This window comes from Microtus oregoni, unplaced genomic scaffold, assembly GCF_018167655.1.
Source record: "Microtus oregoni isolate MIOR12 unplaced genomic scaffold, Mior012 000054F_ref0000373, whole genome shotgun sequence".
NCBI lineage: Eukaryota > Metazoa > Chordata > Mammalia > Rodentia > Cricetidae > Microtus > Microtus oregoni.
Window position 1 is genome coordinate 11,969,350 of NW_024543830.1, and position 12,880 is coordinate 11,982,229.

The window sequence follows — 12,880 nt, forward strand, 5'->3', positions numbered from 1 at the left end:
GCACATCTTTAATCCCAGCACTTGGCAGGGTGGATCTCTGAGTTCGGAGCCAGCCTGGTCTACAGAGTGAGTTCCAGGACAGCAGGACTGACCTCCTTGAACTCATACATGCATGTACGTGGTGCACTTACACATAAAATGATTTTTAAAAAATACATAGAAGATGCTGAAGAAATGGCTCAGTGGCTAAAATCACTGCTCTTTCAGAACCTGAGTTCAGTTCCCAGCACTCACAAGGCAGCTCACAACTGTCCGTAACATCAATTCCAGATGATCTGACACCTTCTTCTGGACTCCACAGGCACCAGAAGCATACATGGTACACAGATATACATGTAGGCAAAACACTACACATTTAAATTTTTACTTTAAAAATATGTGTGAAAAAAGTATAAAATACTATCTTTTTCTACTGTAATATTTAAATTGCTGAGCATTTTAGTAGTTTAAATACATTAAAATTAGTAACTCAAAATCGTAGAGCAACTTCACAAAGTAAAAGAACAAAATCCACTGCTACCCACCTTAACCAATCACAAGGTAAGAACTGGAGACACATGTTTCTGATAGTCCAGAAAGTAAAGTACACATTCGAGCCCAGGAGTGGTGCTAAGGATTCCTACTTGTGAGCACAGGCAGCATACGCTCGGGCATGCTCAGTGCCGGGTATCTTTAAATGACACCAGCACTGAAACAACTCAATATCAACACTTCTAGATCTCCTGCTTAAATTACATGCTTCTGAAAACACCTGGGTCACCGTCTTTCTTTACAGACAATGAAGAGCTACAGAGATGCTCAGTGATTAAGAACATTGTCTGCTCTGCCTGAAGACCCAGGTTCAATTCCTAGCACCCACATAGTGGTTCACAATCATCTGTAACTCCAGTTCCAGAGGATCTTATGACCTCTTCTGGCCTCTGTCTCCACCAAGCACACAAATGGTGTACTTTACATACAAAAAGCACTAATAATTAAAAGAGGAAAAAAAAATACTTACAGTTCCTTTAAGTGAGTTTGAGAAAAAGCATTTTCTTGGATAGACATTATAGCATTGTTGTTCAAATCTCTGAAATCAAGAGAAATGCAAAATCAGTAGCCATCTCTATAGTAAAGCTACATAAATGCTTTATTGTTCATGTACACCTCCCAGGGACAGCAAAAGTTGTTTTGTTTTGAGGCAATCTCAGTATGCAACCCTGTCTGGCTTTAAACTTGCTATGTAGACCAGGCTGACCTCAAACTCAGGAAAATTTGCCTGCCTCTGTCTCCTGAGGACTGAGATTAAAGGCAGGCACCACACCCAGCACAAAGATTCTGCAGTGAGCAAATATATATGAAATACTTACAAATACTCAAGGGATTCAAGACCAATGAATGCTTTCTGTGTAATTGACTTAATCTGGTTTCCTTGTAAGATTCTGAAATAAAATAAAATAAAATTAATTAAATATTTATCTATACAAAGTATACTAAGTTAAAAGTTTATAGTGTGGCTTAGTAACACATTTTAAAATTACTTTTAATTATGTGTCTATGTGTAGATGGTGGGGTAGAGGTATGTTCATGTGAGTGCTGTGTCTATGGAGGCCAGAAGAGGACATCAGACCCCTTCAAGTGGAAGTTACAGGTGGTTACGAGCTGAGAACCAAACTCAGGTCCTCTGAAAGAATAGAAAACATTCCTAACCTCTGAGCCATCTCTTTAGCCCCTTTAATGGCTTTATTGAGACATAACTGAGAGAAAAAAACTATACACACTGAATTGGGGCTTAATGAAAGCAAGCATTTATTTTAAAAAAAGTTATGAACTTACTAATTAATGCAAAGCGCAACATGAAAACTCTCGACATTTCAGAGCTCCTCTGAACAGTCATCCTATCCACTAAACTGCTGATACTTTGCCACTGCTACATGAGGTTAAATTCCCCACTTCTCTCCTTAATAAAAGATGGTCATATTAAAGACATTCAGACAAGTATAAATATTTGGAGAAAACCTTCTCAAAAAGATGTAAAATGCTTCATAGGAGAATATTTTCTCCTATTATTAGACATATTCCCCACATATCTCATGATTAAACATACTACTGCTCAACTACACTTTCTTAAAGCATTTATTGTCATATATCAATCTGTTGATTTCATTGGTTAAGCAATAAAGAAACTGCTTGGTCCTCATAGGTTAAAACATAGGTGGGAGGAGTAAACAGAACAGAAAGCTGGGAGAAAGAAGCTGAGTCAAGGAGTCACCATGATTCTCCCACTCCAAACAGACGCAGGTTAAGATCATTCCTGGTAAGCCAGCTCGTGGCCTACAGCAGATTATTAGAAATGGGCTAGTCCAGGTGCGAGAGCTAGCCTAGAAGAGGCTAGATAGAAATGGGCCAAGCGGTGTTTAAAAGAATACAGTTTCCGTGTAATTATTTCGGGTAAAGCTAGCCGTGGGGGCAGCCGGGTGCCGGGGACGCAGCCCGCTGCTCCTAACACAACAATTTATTTCTCTTACTTGAATGGAAAACTCTATTCTGTAACTTATTCAAATCCCACATGATTTAGAATGCAAACTTGTCACTATAGAAATCAAGTATGGCAGGAGGCTGGAGAGATGGCTCAGTGGTTAAGAGCACTGGCTGCTCTTCCAGAGGTCCTGAGTTCAATCCCCAGCAACCACATGGTGGCTCACAACCATCTATAATGAGATCTGGCTCCCTCTTCTGGCGTGTGGGCATACATGGAGGCAGAATGTTGTATACATAATAAATAAATAAATCTTTAAAAAAAAAAAAAAAAAGAAATCAGTATGGCAGTTCCTCCAAAAACTGAAAATAGAACTACCTTGACCTAGCTAAGCTACTGGTAAATATATACCTGAAGGACTCTGAGTCAATATGCCACAGCCTAGGTGTCCACTGAAACATGGATGGATGAAGGAAAGGTAGCACATATATACAACACAATTTTATGCAGCCATAAAGAAAAATGGAAGTTTTGAAATTTGTAGAAAAATGGATACAACCAAATGTTTTCTCTCATAAGCAGAGGCTAGACTTAGAATTATATACATGTGTGTAATAAATGTGTTTGTAGGTCATAAAACTGAAAAAGGTATCACGAGAGGGTTGGAAGAGATCTTAAGGAGGGTGGGAAATACTGCATGGTACATAAGTCCTAAGAAAGCAGAAGGAACTACCTGGATGTAAAAATGAATCACCCAAGCAGAGAGGAAGTGGGAAGAGGACAGTAGGGGAGGGGAATGAATGAGAACAAGGAATAATAAAACATATGGATGGATAACATTCTATGATAAAACCTATCTCTTACAATGCTAACCTGAAACTAAGAAATAAAAAAATACATTTCCATAGGAATACTTTATAAATAAAAAGCACCTGAACAATAACAAACTATTTGACAAACAAACAAAGCTCCTTCCTTTAGGAGATGATAGAAAGCCTCAGACTTTCTAGCCATATAAAAAACACATTATCCAATAACATTTAGAATTGCTCCTTGAAAAGACCTTATATACACAAACACCACAGATACATACAATTTAGTGAGACTTTTGAGTCCAGCAAAGGCTTCACTAGCATCTTCTATGGCCCATGAAATTTCATTGTTTCTCAAATCTCTGAAAGTGTCAAGGAGAAAAAAGTTGTTAATCAATATGACTACCATAAACTAGGCAAGATCATGGTATGGCAGCATAAAAGGATACATGCTAATTTTGACCCTTGTTTTAACAATTATTACAGTGAAAACTCAGTCCTACTTTTTAAAGGATTATTTTTGATAAACACAGAAGAACTAATAAATTAAGCAGGCGTGTTAGCACATGCCCTTAGTCCAGCACTCAGGAAGCAGGCAGGAGGATCTCTGTGAGTTCAAGGCAGCCTGACCTACATAATGAGTTCCGGGATAGCCAGAACTTCAGAGAGAAACGCTGTCTCAAAAATAAAAACAAACAAATAAGCAAGCAAGCCAACCAACCTGCTAAGGTTACTAATCTTTCTAGTTAACCACGTCTAATTGTACTAGCCTATTAAAAATTGTAGACAGGATCCTACATAAAGAAGGGTTTCAAGATAAAGAAGATAGATAACAGCTTACAAATGTAATTTTAGATTAATGGGATTTCTGGGTGTTTCAAGCCTTCCTCTGGGCCCTTAACCTTAAAATAGCTCAAAAAGTAATACCAACACAAAGCTTCACAGCTCAAGAGCAATCTAACATTCCCCTTGGGAATCAAAAAATGGTATGCCCATGTGCTAGAGTAGTCACTGTGTTTTCTTGAAAACTATGGTCTTTTAAAATCCACCATTCCATTCTCAGAGGAAGTACAATTGTATATATCATGTGCTGATAAAATATCAGTTATATTAAAAATATTCAATCACAAAAAATTTAATCAGTTTGCTTCCTAAAGCCATCTTACACTAAACTAAGACACATGCTTTCTGATTTATAAGATTACATAAAGAGGCTTCTTTTTTTTTCCAGACAGGAGACAGGGTTTCTCTGTGTCACAGCCCTAGCTGTCCTGGAACTAGCTCTTGTAGATGAGGTTGGCCTCGAACTCACAGAGATCCACCTCCCGAATGCTGAGATTAAAGGTGTGCGCCATCACCGCTCAGCTGAGAGATTTCTTCTTACTTAGCCCTCTTCAAGCAAAAACGCTAATATAGCTCATAATTAGTAAGGTATGGTGGCACATACCTTTAATTTCAGCACTCCAGAGGCAGAACTCTCTGAGTTTAAGGCCAATTTGGTCTACATATACAGGTATGTTTTTGTATATGTGTATGTGTGTGTAGGTTTGAATGAGAAATGGCCCCCTTAGGCTCCTACAGTTGAGTGCTTGATCCTCAGTTAGTGGAACTATTTGGGAAGGATTAGGGGGTGTGGCTTTGTTTGAGGAGGTATCACTGGGAATGGACTTTAAAATTTCAAAACCAGGTCAGGTCCAGTCTCATTCACTTTATCTCCATTTTGTAGATCAGATGTAAGCTCTCCATTACTGCTCCAGTGCCCTGCCTGCCTGCCTGCCGTTACATGTTCCCCACCATGATAGTTATGGACTTACCCTCTGAAACTGTAAGAAAGTCCCCCAATTAAATGTTTCCTTTTATAAGTTGCCTTGGTCATAGTGTTTCTTTCCTTTTTTTTAAGATTTTTATTTATTATTATGTATATAGTGTTCTGCCTGCATGCCAGAAGAGGGCACCAGATCCCATTATAGATGGTTGTGAGCCACCATGTAGTTGCTGGGAATTGAACTCATGACCTCTGGGAGAGTACACAGTGCTCTTAACCTCTGAGCCAGCACTCCAGCGCGGTCATAGTGTTTCAACACAGCAGTAGAACTAAGACAGGAGTCGGTATCAAGAACTGGGGTACTGGTGTGACAGGCCTAACCATACTGTTATTTAAAGAGATATGGTAGACTTGGGACTTTGGATGAACAAAGCAGTTGAATGTTATAGTAGGGCTTAACTGGGCCACCCTAGTAGGAGCATGGAAGACTAAAGTACTGAGGGCAATGTGTCCTATGAAGACCCGGTTCAGAAGGTTTCAGAAGAGAAGAATATTAGAGACCATTCTTGTGATGTGTTGGCAAAGAATGTGGCTGCTTTCTGCCCTTTGTCCAAAAAAATCTGTCAAAGACTAAATTGAAGAGGTTTGGACTAATGTCACTGGTAGAGACTTCAAAGCAGCCTAGCACTAACTGTGTTATGTGGTTATCAGTGATCACTATCACACAGATCTACAATGAAAAGGAGCCAATAATGCAAAAAGAAATAGAAAATAAAATATAGAGTTGGGGTGGGGAGTACACTGGAGTGTATGTAACACTGGAGCCAAGCAAGCCCACAAAGATGAGAAGTTTAAAGAAAGGTCTGATGCTAAATGGAATAAAAGGAATGGTACCTCAGGGCAAAAACCAACTCAGCTAATCCTACAACTTATAAAAAGGAAAGTTTATGTCGCAAAGGAAATCACCAAGTCAAAGGTTATGCAAATGTAACTCATGGAAGAGACCATGTTTTAGCCCACGCAGTGGAACTTCACACTCTGGCCACACTGCTCTGGGTTTGATCAAGGATACAGGAAAGGAATTGTAGAATATCCCTCAGCAATTAGGGAAAGTCGCTTAGGCAAGGTGTGTGGCAGGGGAGTCCCTTCATGGTGGCCCAAAGAGGCAATTTCATGAAGCCATTAAGGTGAAACCTGGGTAATTACATTGGAGATCCCAAGATGATGGCGATGCCAGAACTATAGACACCTGTCAAGAGCTATAGACAGGTGTAGAACCCGCCAGAGAAACGTGCTGCAGTCAACAAAGCTGGAAAAGTGGGATATAAAAAACCATCTACACTGGGCATAGAGATACAGAATTTGGAATTTGCCCTGCTGGGTTTCGGTCCTGTTTTGGTCTAGTGTTTCCTATGCCCTTTTCTCTCTTTTGGAACGGTAATGTACATTCTGTACCATTGTATGTTGGAAATATTTGATTTTTGATTGTACAGGGAATTATAATTAGAAGACTGCCTTGAGTCTCAGATGAGACTCTGGACTTTTTAAATAGTGTTGAGACAATGAAAGACTACGAGGGCTTCTGAAGTTGAACTAAATGCATTTTTCATCATGATATTGCTAACAACTGTATAGGGCCAGGGAGTGGAATGTGGTGGTTTGAATGAGAACAGCCCCCATAGGTTCCTATGTTTGAATGTTTGATCTCCAGTTAGAACTGTTTGAGAAGGACTGGGTTATGTATGTCCCTGCTGGAGGAAGTGTGTCCTTACTGGAAGGGGTGTGTGGCTTTGTTAAAGGAGGTATGTCACCAGGGTTTTTGGTTTTGAGGTTTCAAAAGCCCACACAGACCCAGTCTTTCTGTCTTCTATCTGGGGATCAAGATATGAGCTCTCAGCCACTGCTCCGGTGCCATGCCTGCCTATTGCCACACTTCCTGCCACACTCCCTGCTATGCAAGAAAAGCCCCAATTAAATGCTTTTTCCTAAGAGTTGCCTTGGTCATAGTGTCTCTTCACAGCAATAGAACTAAGTAACTAAGTATAATAGTAACTAGACAGTGTGCATCATAAATATGAGAGTATTTTCTTATATTTTTTATGTCTCCTTCTCATTGGTGGTTAGGTCCCAAAATTTGGAGCCTATCTCTTTCCTGAAACCATTTATTAATTTTGAATGTAATAATCACCAAGTATTCTAATCAAGAGCCATTAAGAATTTAAATTATGAGAAAGGGGCCCCTAAGAAAGACAAAAGACATTCTTAGGGGGAAAGGATAGAACCCAGGAGATAGAAAAGTAGGAAGAGGAAAAACAAAGTAGAAATGTTTACATGAGAAAGGAAGCAGGGGAGCAGGAGAGGATGAGTAGAATAGGGAAAGGAAAGGGTAGGAAAGAGTCAATTAAATCTATGGATATGGTTTTAACTAAACACACCAAGGCTGAGGGAGTCTCATGGAAGAGGGAGTGCAGATGCAAGGGCAGGAAGAAGGGGGTGGAATGCTGTGGAACACTGTCCTCCGGGCATGACACAGCAGAACAATCTTACTCTCAGAAGTGGTGCTCACCCACATAAAATGAGGCCCATCCTGGAGAAAACCAGCTGTCAGAGGGTTATCACTGTCCCAAAACTCACCCCCACACACCCAACCCTTGGTCTCCTGAGCAGGTTTTCCCCATCCCCTTCTACAGTGCCTGGTAGATAAGTGCTTCTCAAGAACACAAACCTCTTGTAAGACTTGTCCTGTACTCTGGCATTACACAAGTGCTACTAGTGCAATAAAGTGAAGGCTGGCTGCCCAGATACATAATTCATCTAAGAAAATAAATTTCATAAAGAAAAAAAGATGAGGTCTCACAGGCACTGCTACCTGAGCCAGATTTCTGTAAGCAATGAAATTCATCAATGGTCCTGCTCCACTGAACAAAGTCAATAATCAATCGAGAGCAACAGCAGCACATGGACGCGCACTTCTCTCTCTCTCTCTCTCTCTCTCTCTCTCTCTCTCACACACACACACACACACACACACACACCATTTAGCCAAGCACGATAGGACATGCCTATAATCCCTGTACCTGGAAGGCAGAGCTAAGCTACACACTGAGATGACGTTAGTTTCTTTTACGCAAAGCATGAAGATGTAGCTCAGCAGTAAAGTGCTGGCCTAGCACGCTCAAGTTTTACACCATAGCACTGCCCCCAAAGAACCAAAAATCACACACACAAACTACCACAGCGAGCAGACTGCTACCACTATCCACCTACATCCTTCCAGACAAGGCTGGAGTTCTGTACACTACCCACCAAGAGAACAAGCAATGACTGCATTCTAACACTGCCAACTGGCATGGAAAGGCTTTGATGTTATGAGATTAACTCAGAATTAAAGTGTAAGCTGCAGTAAAATTTATTTATGGGACAGAGAACAAAAGAAGCTCAAAATACTAGCATATATCCATTTTCATACTGATTATTTTCATTCATTTGCTTAGTTTCAATCTAAAACAGATTTTAAAAAACAAAACAAAAACTTACAATGTTTGAAGATTGGAAAGAAACCTAAATACACCATCAGCAATATGAGTGACTCTATTGTCACCTAAATTCAATCTCTCCAGTAAACTCAAACCCACAAAGGCAGATTCATCAAGGCGGGTCAGTTGGTTATAGGACAAATCCCTAAAAAACAAAAAACATTGAATGTCAAAAATTATTGTATTTAGCCCAACCTACAAATTTTACTCCATTGACATGCTAAGTTTAGGGTTTCTAACAAAGACTGAGTAAATACGGATGCTAGCTCTCATGACTACCATGAGCTAAGTAATTTACTCCAATCTGCTCTAGTCTCACACCCTCCCACCAAACACCACTCAACACTTACAGTTCAGATAGTCTCTGGCAGAACTCCCATGCGTCGGGGCTGATTCTTTCAATAGCATTCTGGCTCATATACAGTTGCTGTAACATTCGCAAGCCATATAGCCACCCCTTGCTCACTCCTGTAAGGTTATTATGTTCCAGTTCTCTGTTCAATTATAGAGAGAAGTGAGTAACTCAAAACAAGACGTTCAATACCAAGATTTTAAATCTCCCTTAAATGCTTTGACAAACAGACACCTTTGCTGAACTCTAGTGACCCAAGAAACTTAAGATCTAGCCCTAAAGGGACTAAGTATCTATAAAACAAACACACCAAGTGGTATTGGATTTCTGATTCAGATAAATTCTGGTGAGTCAAAACAATGTAATTTATATTGAAAAACTTAACAAAATTACCAGTTAAATAAAAAAAAAAACTTAAAAGTCTCTATGAAAGCATGGGTGAGGCCATGCTTCAGTCTTGGAGGGGAGGAGGGAGGGGAAGAAAGTGAAGGTTTTAGCATGTTACCTCACATCAGAAAAACCATGTATCTCTGTTAACTAAGCAACTACACTAGCTATTTACACTAGCTATTAAAAGCCCAGCAAGAGTTCTCCCAACTCTCCCCATCCCAGTACTTACAACTCTTCCATATTATTCAAGCCAAAAAATGCTCCATCTTTGAGTATGCTAATTCCATTTCGCTGCATTTTCAATGAGCGTAAAGAATCAAGACCTTGGAAGGTGAGGCCTTCTACAGTTTTAATCCTGTTTCTTTTCAGCTCCCTTGAACAGAATATTTCAGTTAGAAAACTGGCTGAGTTACTCTAACAGTAATTTAAATAGAAAAACAGCTGTAGAGGAAAACTTGTCTCTTACAATCCATAATTTTGATACTCACAAGAATTGGAGATGAGGCAGCTTGAAGACTTTAGGTGGAATCATGCTAATTCGGTTACGATTTAATTTTACCACTAATAAAGAACCCGATAAGTTGTCAAAGCAACCGGCCTCCAAGGTGGTTATCCTATTATTACTCAAATTCCTAAAATGACAAGGTAGAAGCAAAAGAAAAGAAACAGTGATAACTAACCAAAGTCTGTAACTCTGGCTCCAATTCCATCACTTAACTATACACATTTTGTCAAATCATTTAATTGCTATCCCCACAGCCCCCCAAATCATGCTTTTTTTTTATGTCAGAAAAGTCATGTGCCAAGGTTGTAAGGAAGTCATGGGACACACACACCATGCAAAGGTATGAACACCAAGCATCGTGCTTTTTGTGTGTGTATTCATGTGTATATGTTGTCCAGGTGAATGTGCATAATGTGGGGGGAGGGGTTTAGAGGCAAGAGCAGTATGGGGGAAGAGAGGACTACCTCTACCATTCTCTGACTTTAATACCTCAAGACAGGGTCTTTCCTGAAACCAGAAGCTCAGTCACTCATGGAACCAGGAGTCCATCATTTTGGCTAGACAGGCTGGCTGGCCATCGAACTCTCACTACCCCCATGCTGGAGTTATAGACACACACAGCCATGTCCCTATTTTCATATGGGTGTTTGGGATTTGAACTCAGGACCTTGTGTTTGCAGAACCAAGCATCTGTACCCACTGAGCAATTTCCTCAGCCCCTAACTATTATTTTAGTCACAAATTACTTAATTGTTTTCTCCCTACATCTACAAAATTAATTCTGTTAGGGCTGAAGGTACAGCTCAGAGATGGAGTGCATATGGCAAGGTCCTGGGGGTTTGAGCCCTGATATTGATAAACATGGGGAAGGTGAGACATGGTGGTATATACCCTTAATCCCAGCACTTATAAGACAGAGGCAGATGGGTCTCTATAAGTTTAAGGCCAGCCTGATCTACCTGATAAGTCCCAGGCCAGCCAGGAAAACAATGTGAAACCCTGTCTCAAAACAAATGGGGGAAAAGTAAAGGTCTACTTCATTTAGGATGTTACAAGGTAGTGTGAATGAGCATGCTTTAGAAACTGGCATGCAAGCTAACTAACATCATTACACAGGATAAGCTACTATTTAACAAACAATAACAAAGCATTCCTAGTTTACTTTTTACAAAACTGCTGATTAGGACTGGAGGTATAACTCATGGGACAGCAACTGCCTAGTGTGACAAGATACTGATTTGGTTCCCAGTACCAAAATGAAAAACTCTCAAACTAAATCTTGTGCTGACAAGATGGCCTAGCATATAAAAACACTTGCCAAACAAGCCTAACAACCTGAGTTCCATCTCCGGGAAACAAATAAAGATGGAAGAAAAAATTGAGCACTATTAGCGCACACCTTTAATCCCAGCACTATGGAGGCAGAGGCAGGGGGATCTCTTCAGTTCAAGGGCAGACTGGTCTACAGAGCCAGTTCCAGGACAGTAGGGATATACAGAGAAACCCTGTCTCAAAAAACCAAAAGAAAGAAAAAAAAAGCAAGCAAAGGAAGGAAGAAGGCAGGCAGGAGGGAGGGCGAGCGGGAGGGAGGGAGGGAGGAGAGAGACAGAGGTGGAAGACAGAAAACAGTTGCACAGAGTTGTCCTCTGACCTTCACACTCTCACTGTAAGATATTACATCACCCCATGTACAATAACAAACAAATCAATGTTACAAATTCTAAACTTTGCTCTCAATGCCTAGTAATTTTTTTTCTGGCAAAAGAGTACTCTTTCTTTTCGGGTGAAGTAGAAGAATAAATAACTCCAAAAGCCCAAAACTAAGCTTATTTTACACATGAATATCAAAATTAAATAAACAGCAGACATTTGAGGGAATGTGGTAAACCAAAGAATTACAGAAATGCACTTTAAAGAGGATCCAGAAAGCAGGCAGTGCCCAGCCCACTGTTCCCTTGCAGTTTACTCAATAAATTATCCTTCTAATCAATTCAGTAACTCTAGGTCTCTATTTTACTTACAGGTATTTCAGCGACATTTGAGGGAATGAAGACGTCTTGATTTCTGTTATTATATTGGAACTGAGGTCTAAACTCTCGAGAGCAGAGTAAAGCTGAAGTGCTTCTGCATTTATTTCCGGTATTAAATTATGGACTCTATAAAACAAGGATTACACTGAAGTTATTGCCAATGACCCATTTCAGGCCACAAGGAAACTAAACAATTAGAAGAAAACATATGGACTTTTTAAAAACAAATAACAGGTACTGTTATATTCCAGTGACAGCAGATTGATAGGAGGTGTTGGTTCTCCAAAACACATACACACACCAACATACAATTCATAATTTAAAAAATATGAAGTTTTAACTTACAGTGAAAGCAGAGTAATATTAGGTGTTGGTTCTCCAAAGTATGGGATCTCTGTTAGTTCATTGTAATTCATTTTCCTAAGCAAAAGAGAAAACAGTTTTGAAATTTTAATGGTAGAAATTACCTCCTGAATTCTGGTTTTTTTTTTTTTTTTGCTAATATGTTAGTGTATCCAAATTCGGAAAAGTCTATGATGCAGAGTAAGTTAGACTAATATAAAATGTGGTTTTGGAGAAATTAGAACTTTTCTTCTTTTATGTAAGATTTTTATTATTTCTAATGACATGAGAAGAAGAGGGTTGTACACATTAAGTGCAGTGCATCCCCTGAAGCTTAAGTTACAGGTGGTAGTAAGTCACCCAATATGAATGATGGGAATCAAAGTCAGGTCCTCTACTAACCTGAGCCATCTCCCCATCTCTGAGAACTTAGAAATTTTAATGTGTTACTCCATAGTAAATGGCTTACCATTAAAATCAGTATTAAATGCTAGATGTGTTTTTAGCACACCTGTAACGCCATTACTTGGGAAAAACAGAAAAGAGAATGTAAGTTCAAAGTCAGCCTGGATCATAACAAAAAGACCCTGTCTCAAAAAGCAATAGCAACAACAACTACAAAAATCAGTATTACAAAGGCTTGTTCCAGATATGACGATGACACACGCCAGAAATCCTAGACCTTAGAAG

At 39.6% G+C, this 12,880-nt stretch overlaps 1 protein-coding gene across 3 annotated transcripts in view; it reads right to left on the reverse strand.

Moving 5' to 3' along the window:
- The window catches only part of Lrig2 (leucine rich repeats and immunoglobulin like domains 2), a 50,462-nt gene that overhangs the window by 21,594 nt on the left and 15,988 nt on the right, over nucleotides 1-12,880 (reverse strand). For all 3 annotated transcript variants that reach the window (XM_041638025.1, XM_041638024.1, XM_041638023.1), the window contains exons 3-11: nucleotides 12,194-12,268; nucleotides 11,840-11,974; nucleotides 9,802-9,945; nucleotides 9,543-9,686; nucleotides 8,922-9,065; nucleotides 8,573-8,716; nucleotides 3,552-3,632; nucleotides 1,350-1,421; nucleotides 1,001-1,069 (exon numbers count right to left, since the gene is read on the reverse strand). In XM_041638025.1, coding sequence (XP_041493959.1) covers nucleotides 1,001-1,069; nucleotides 1,350-1,421; nucleotides 3,552-3,632; nucleotides 8,573-8,716; nucleotides 8,922-9,065; nucleotides 9,543-9,686; nucleotides 9,802-9,945; nucleotides 11,840-11,974; nucleotides 12,194-12,268 — 1,008 coding nt within the window. The remainder of the gene's footprint in view (nucleotides 1-1,000; nucleotides 1,070-1,349; nucleotides 1,422-3,551; nucleotides 3,633-8,572; nucleotides 8,717-8,921; nucleotides 9,066-9,542; nucleotides 9,687-9,801; nucleotides 9,946-11,839; nucleotides 11,975-12,193; nucleotides 12,269-12,880) is intronic.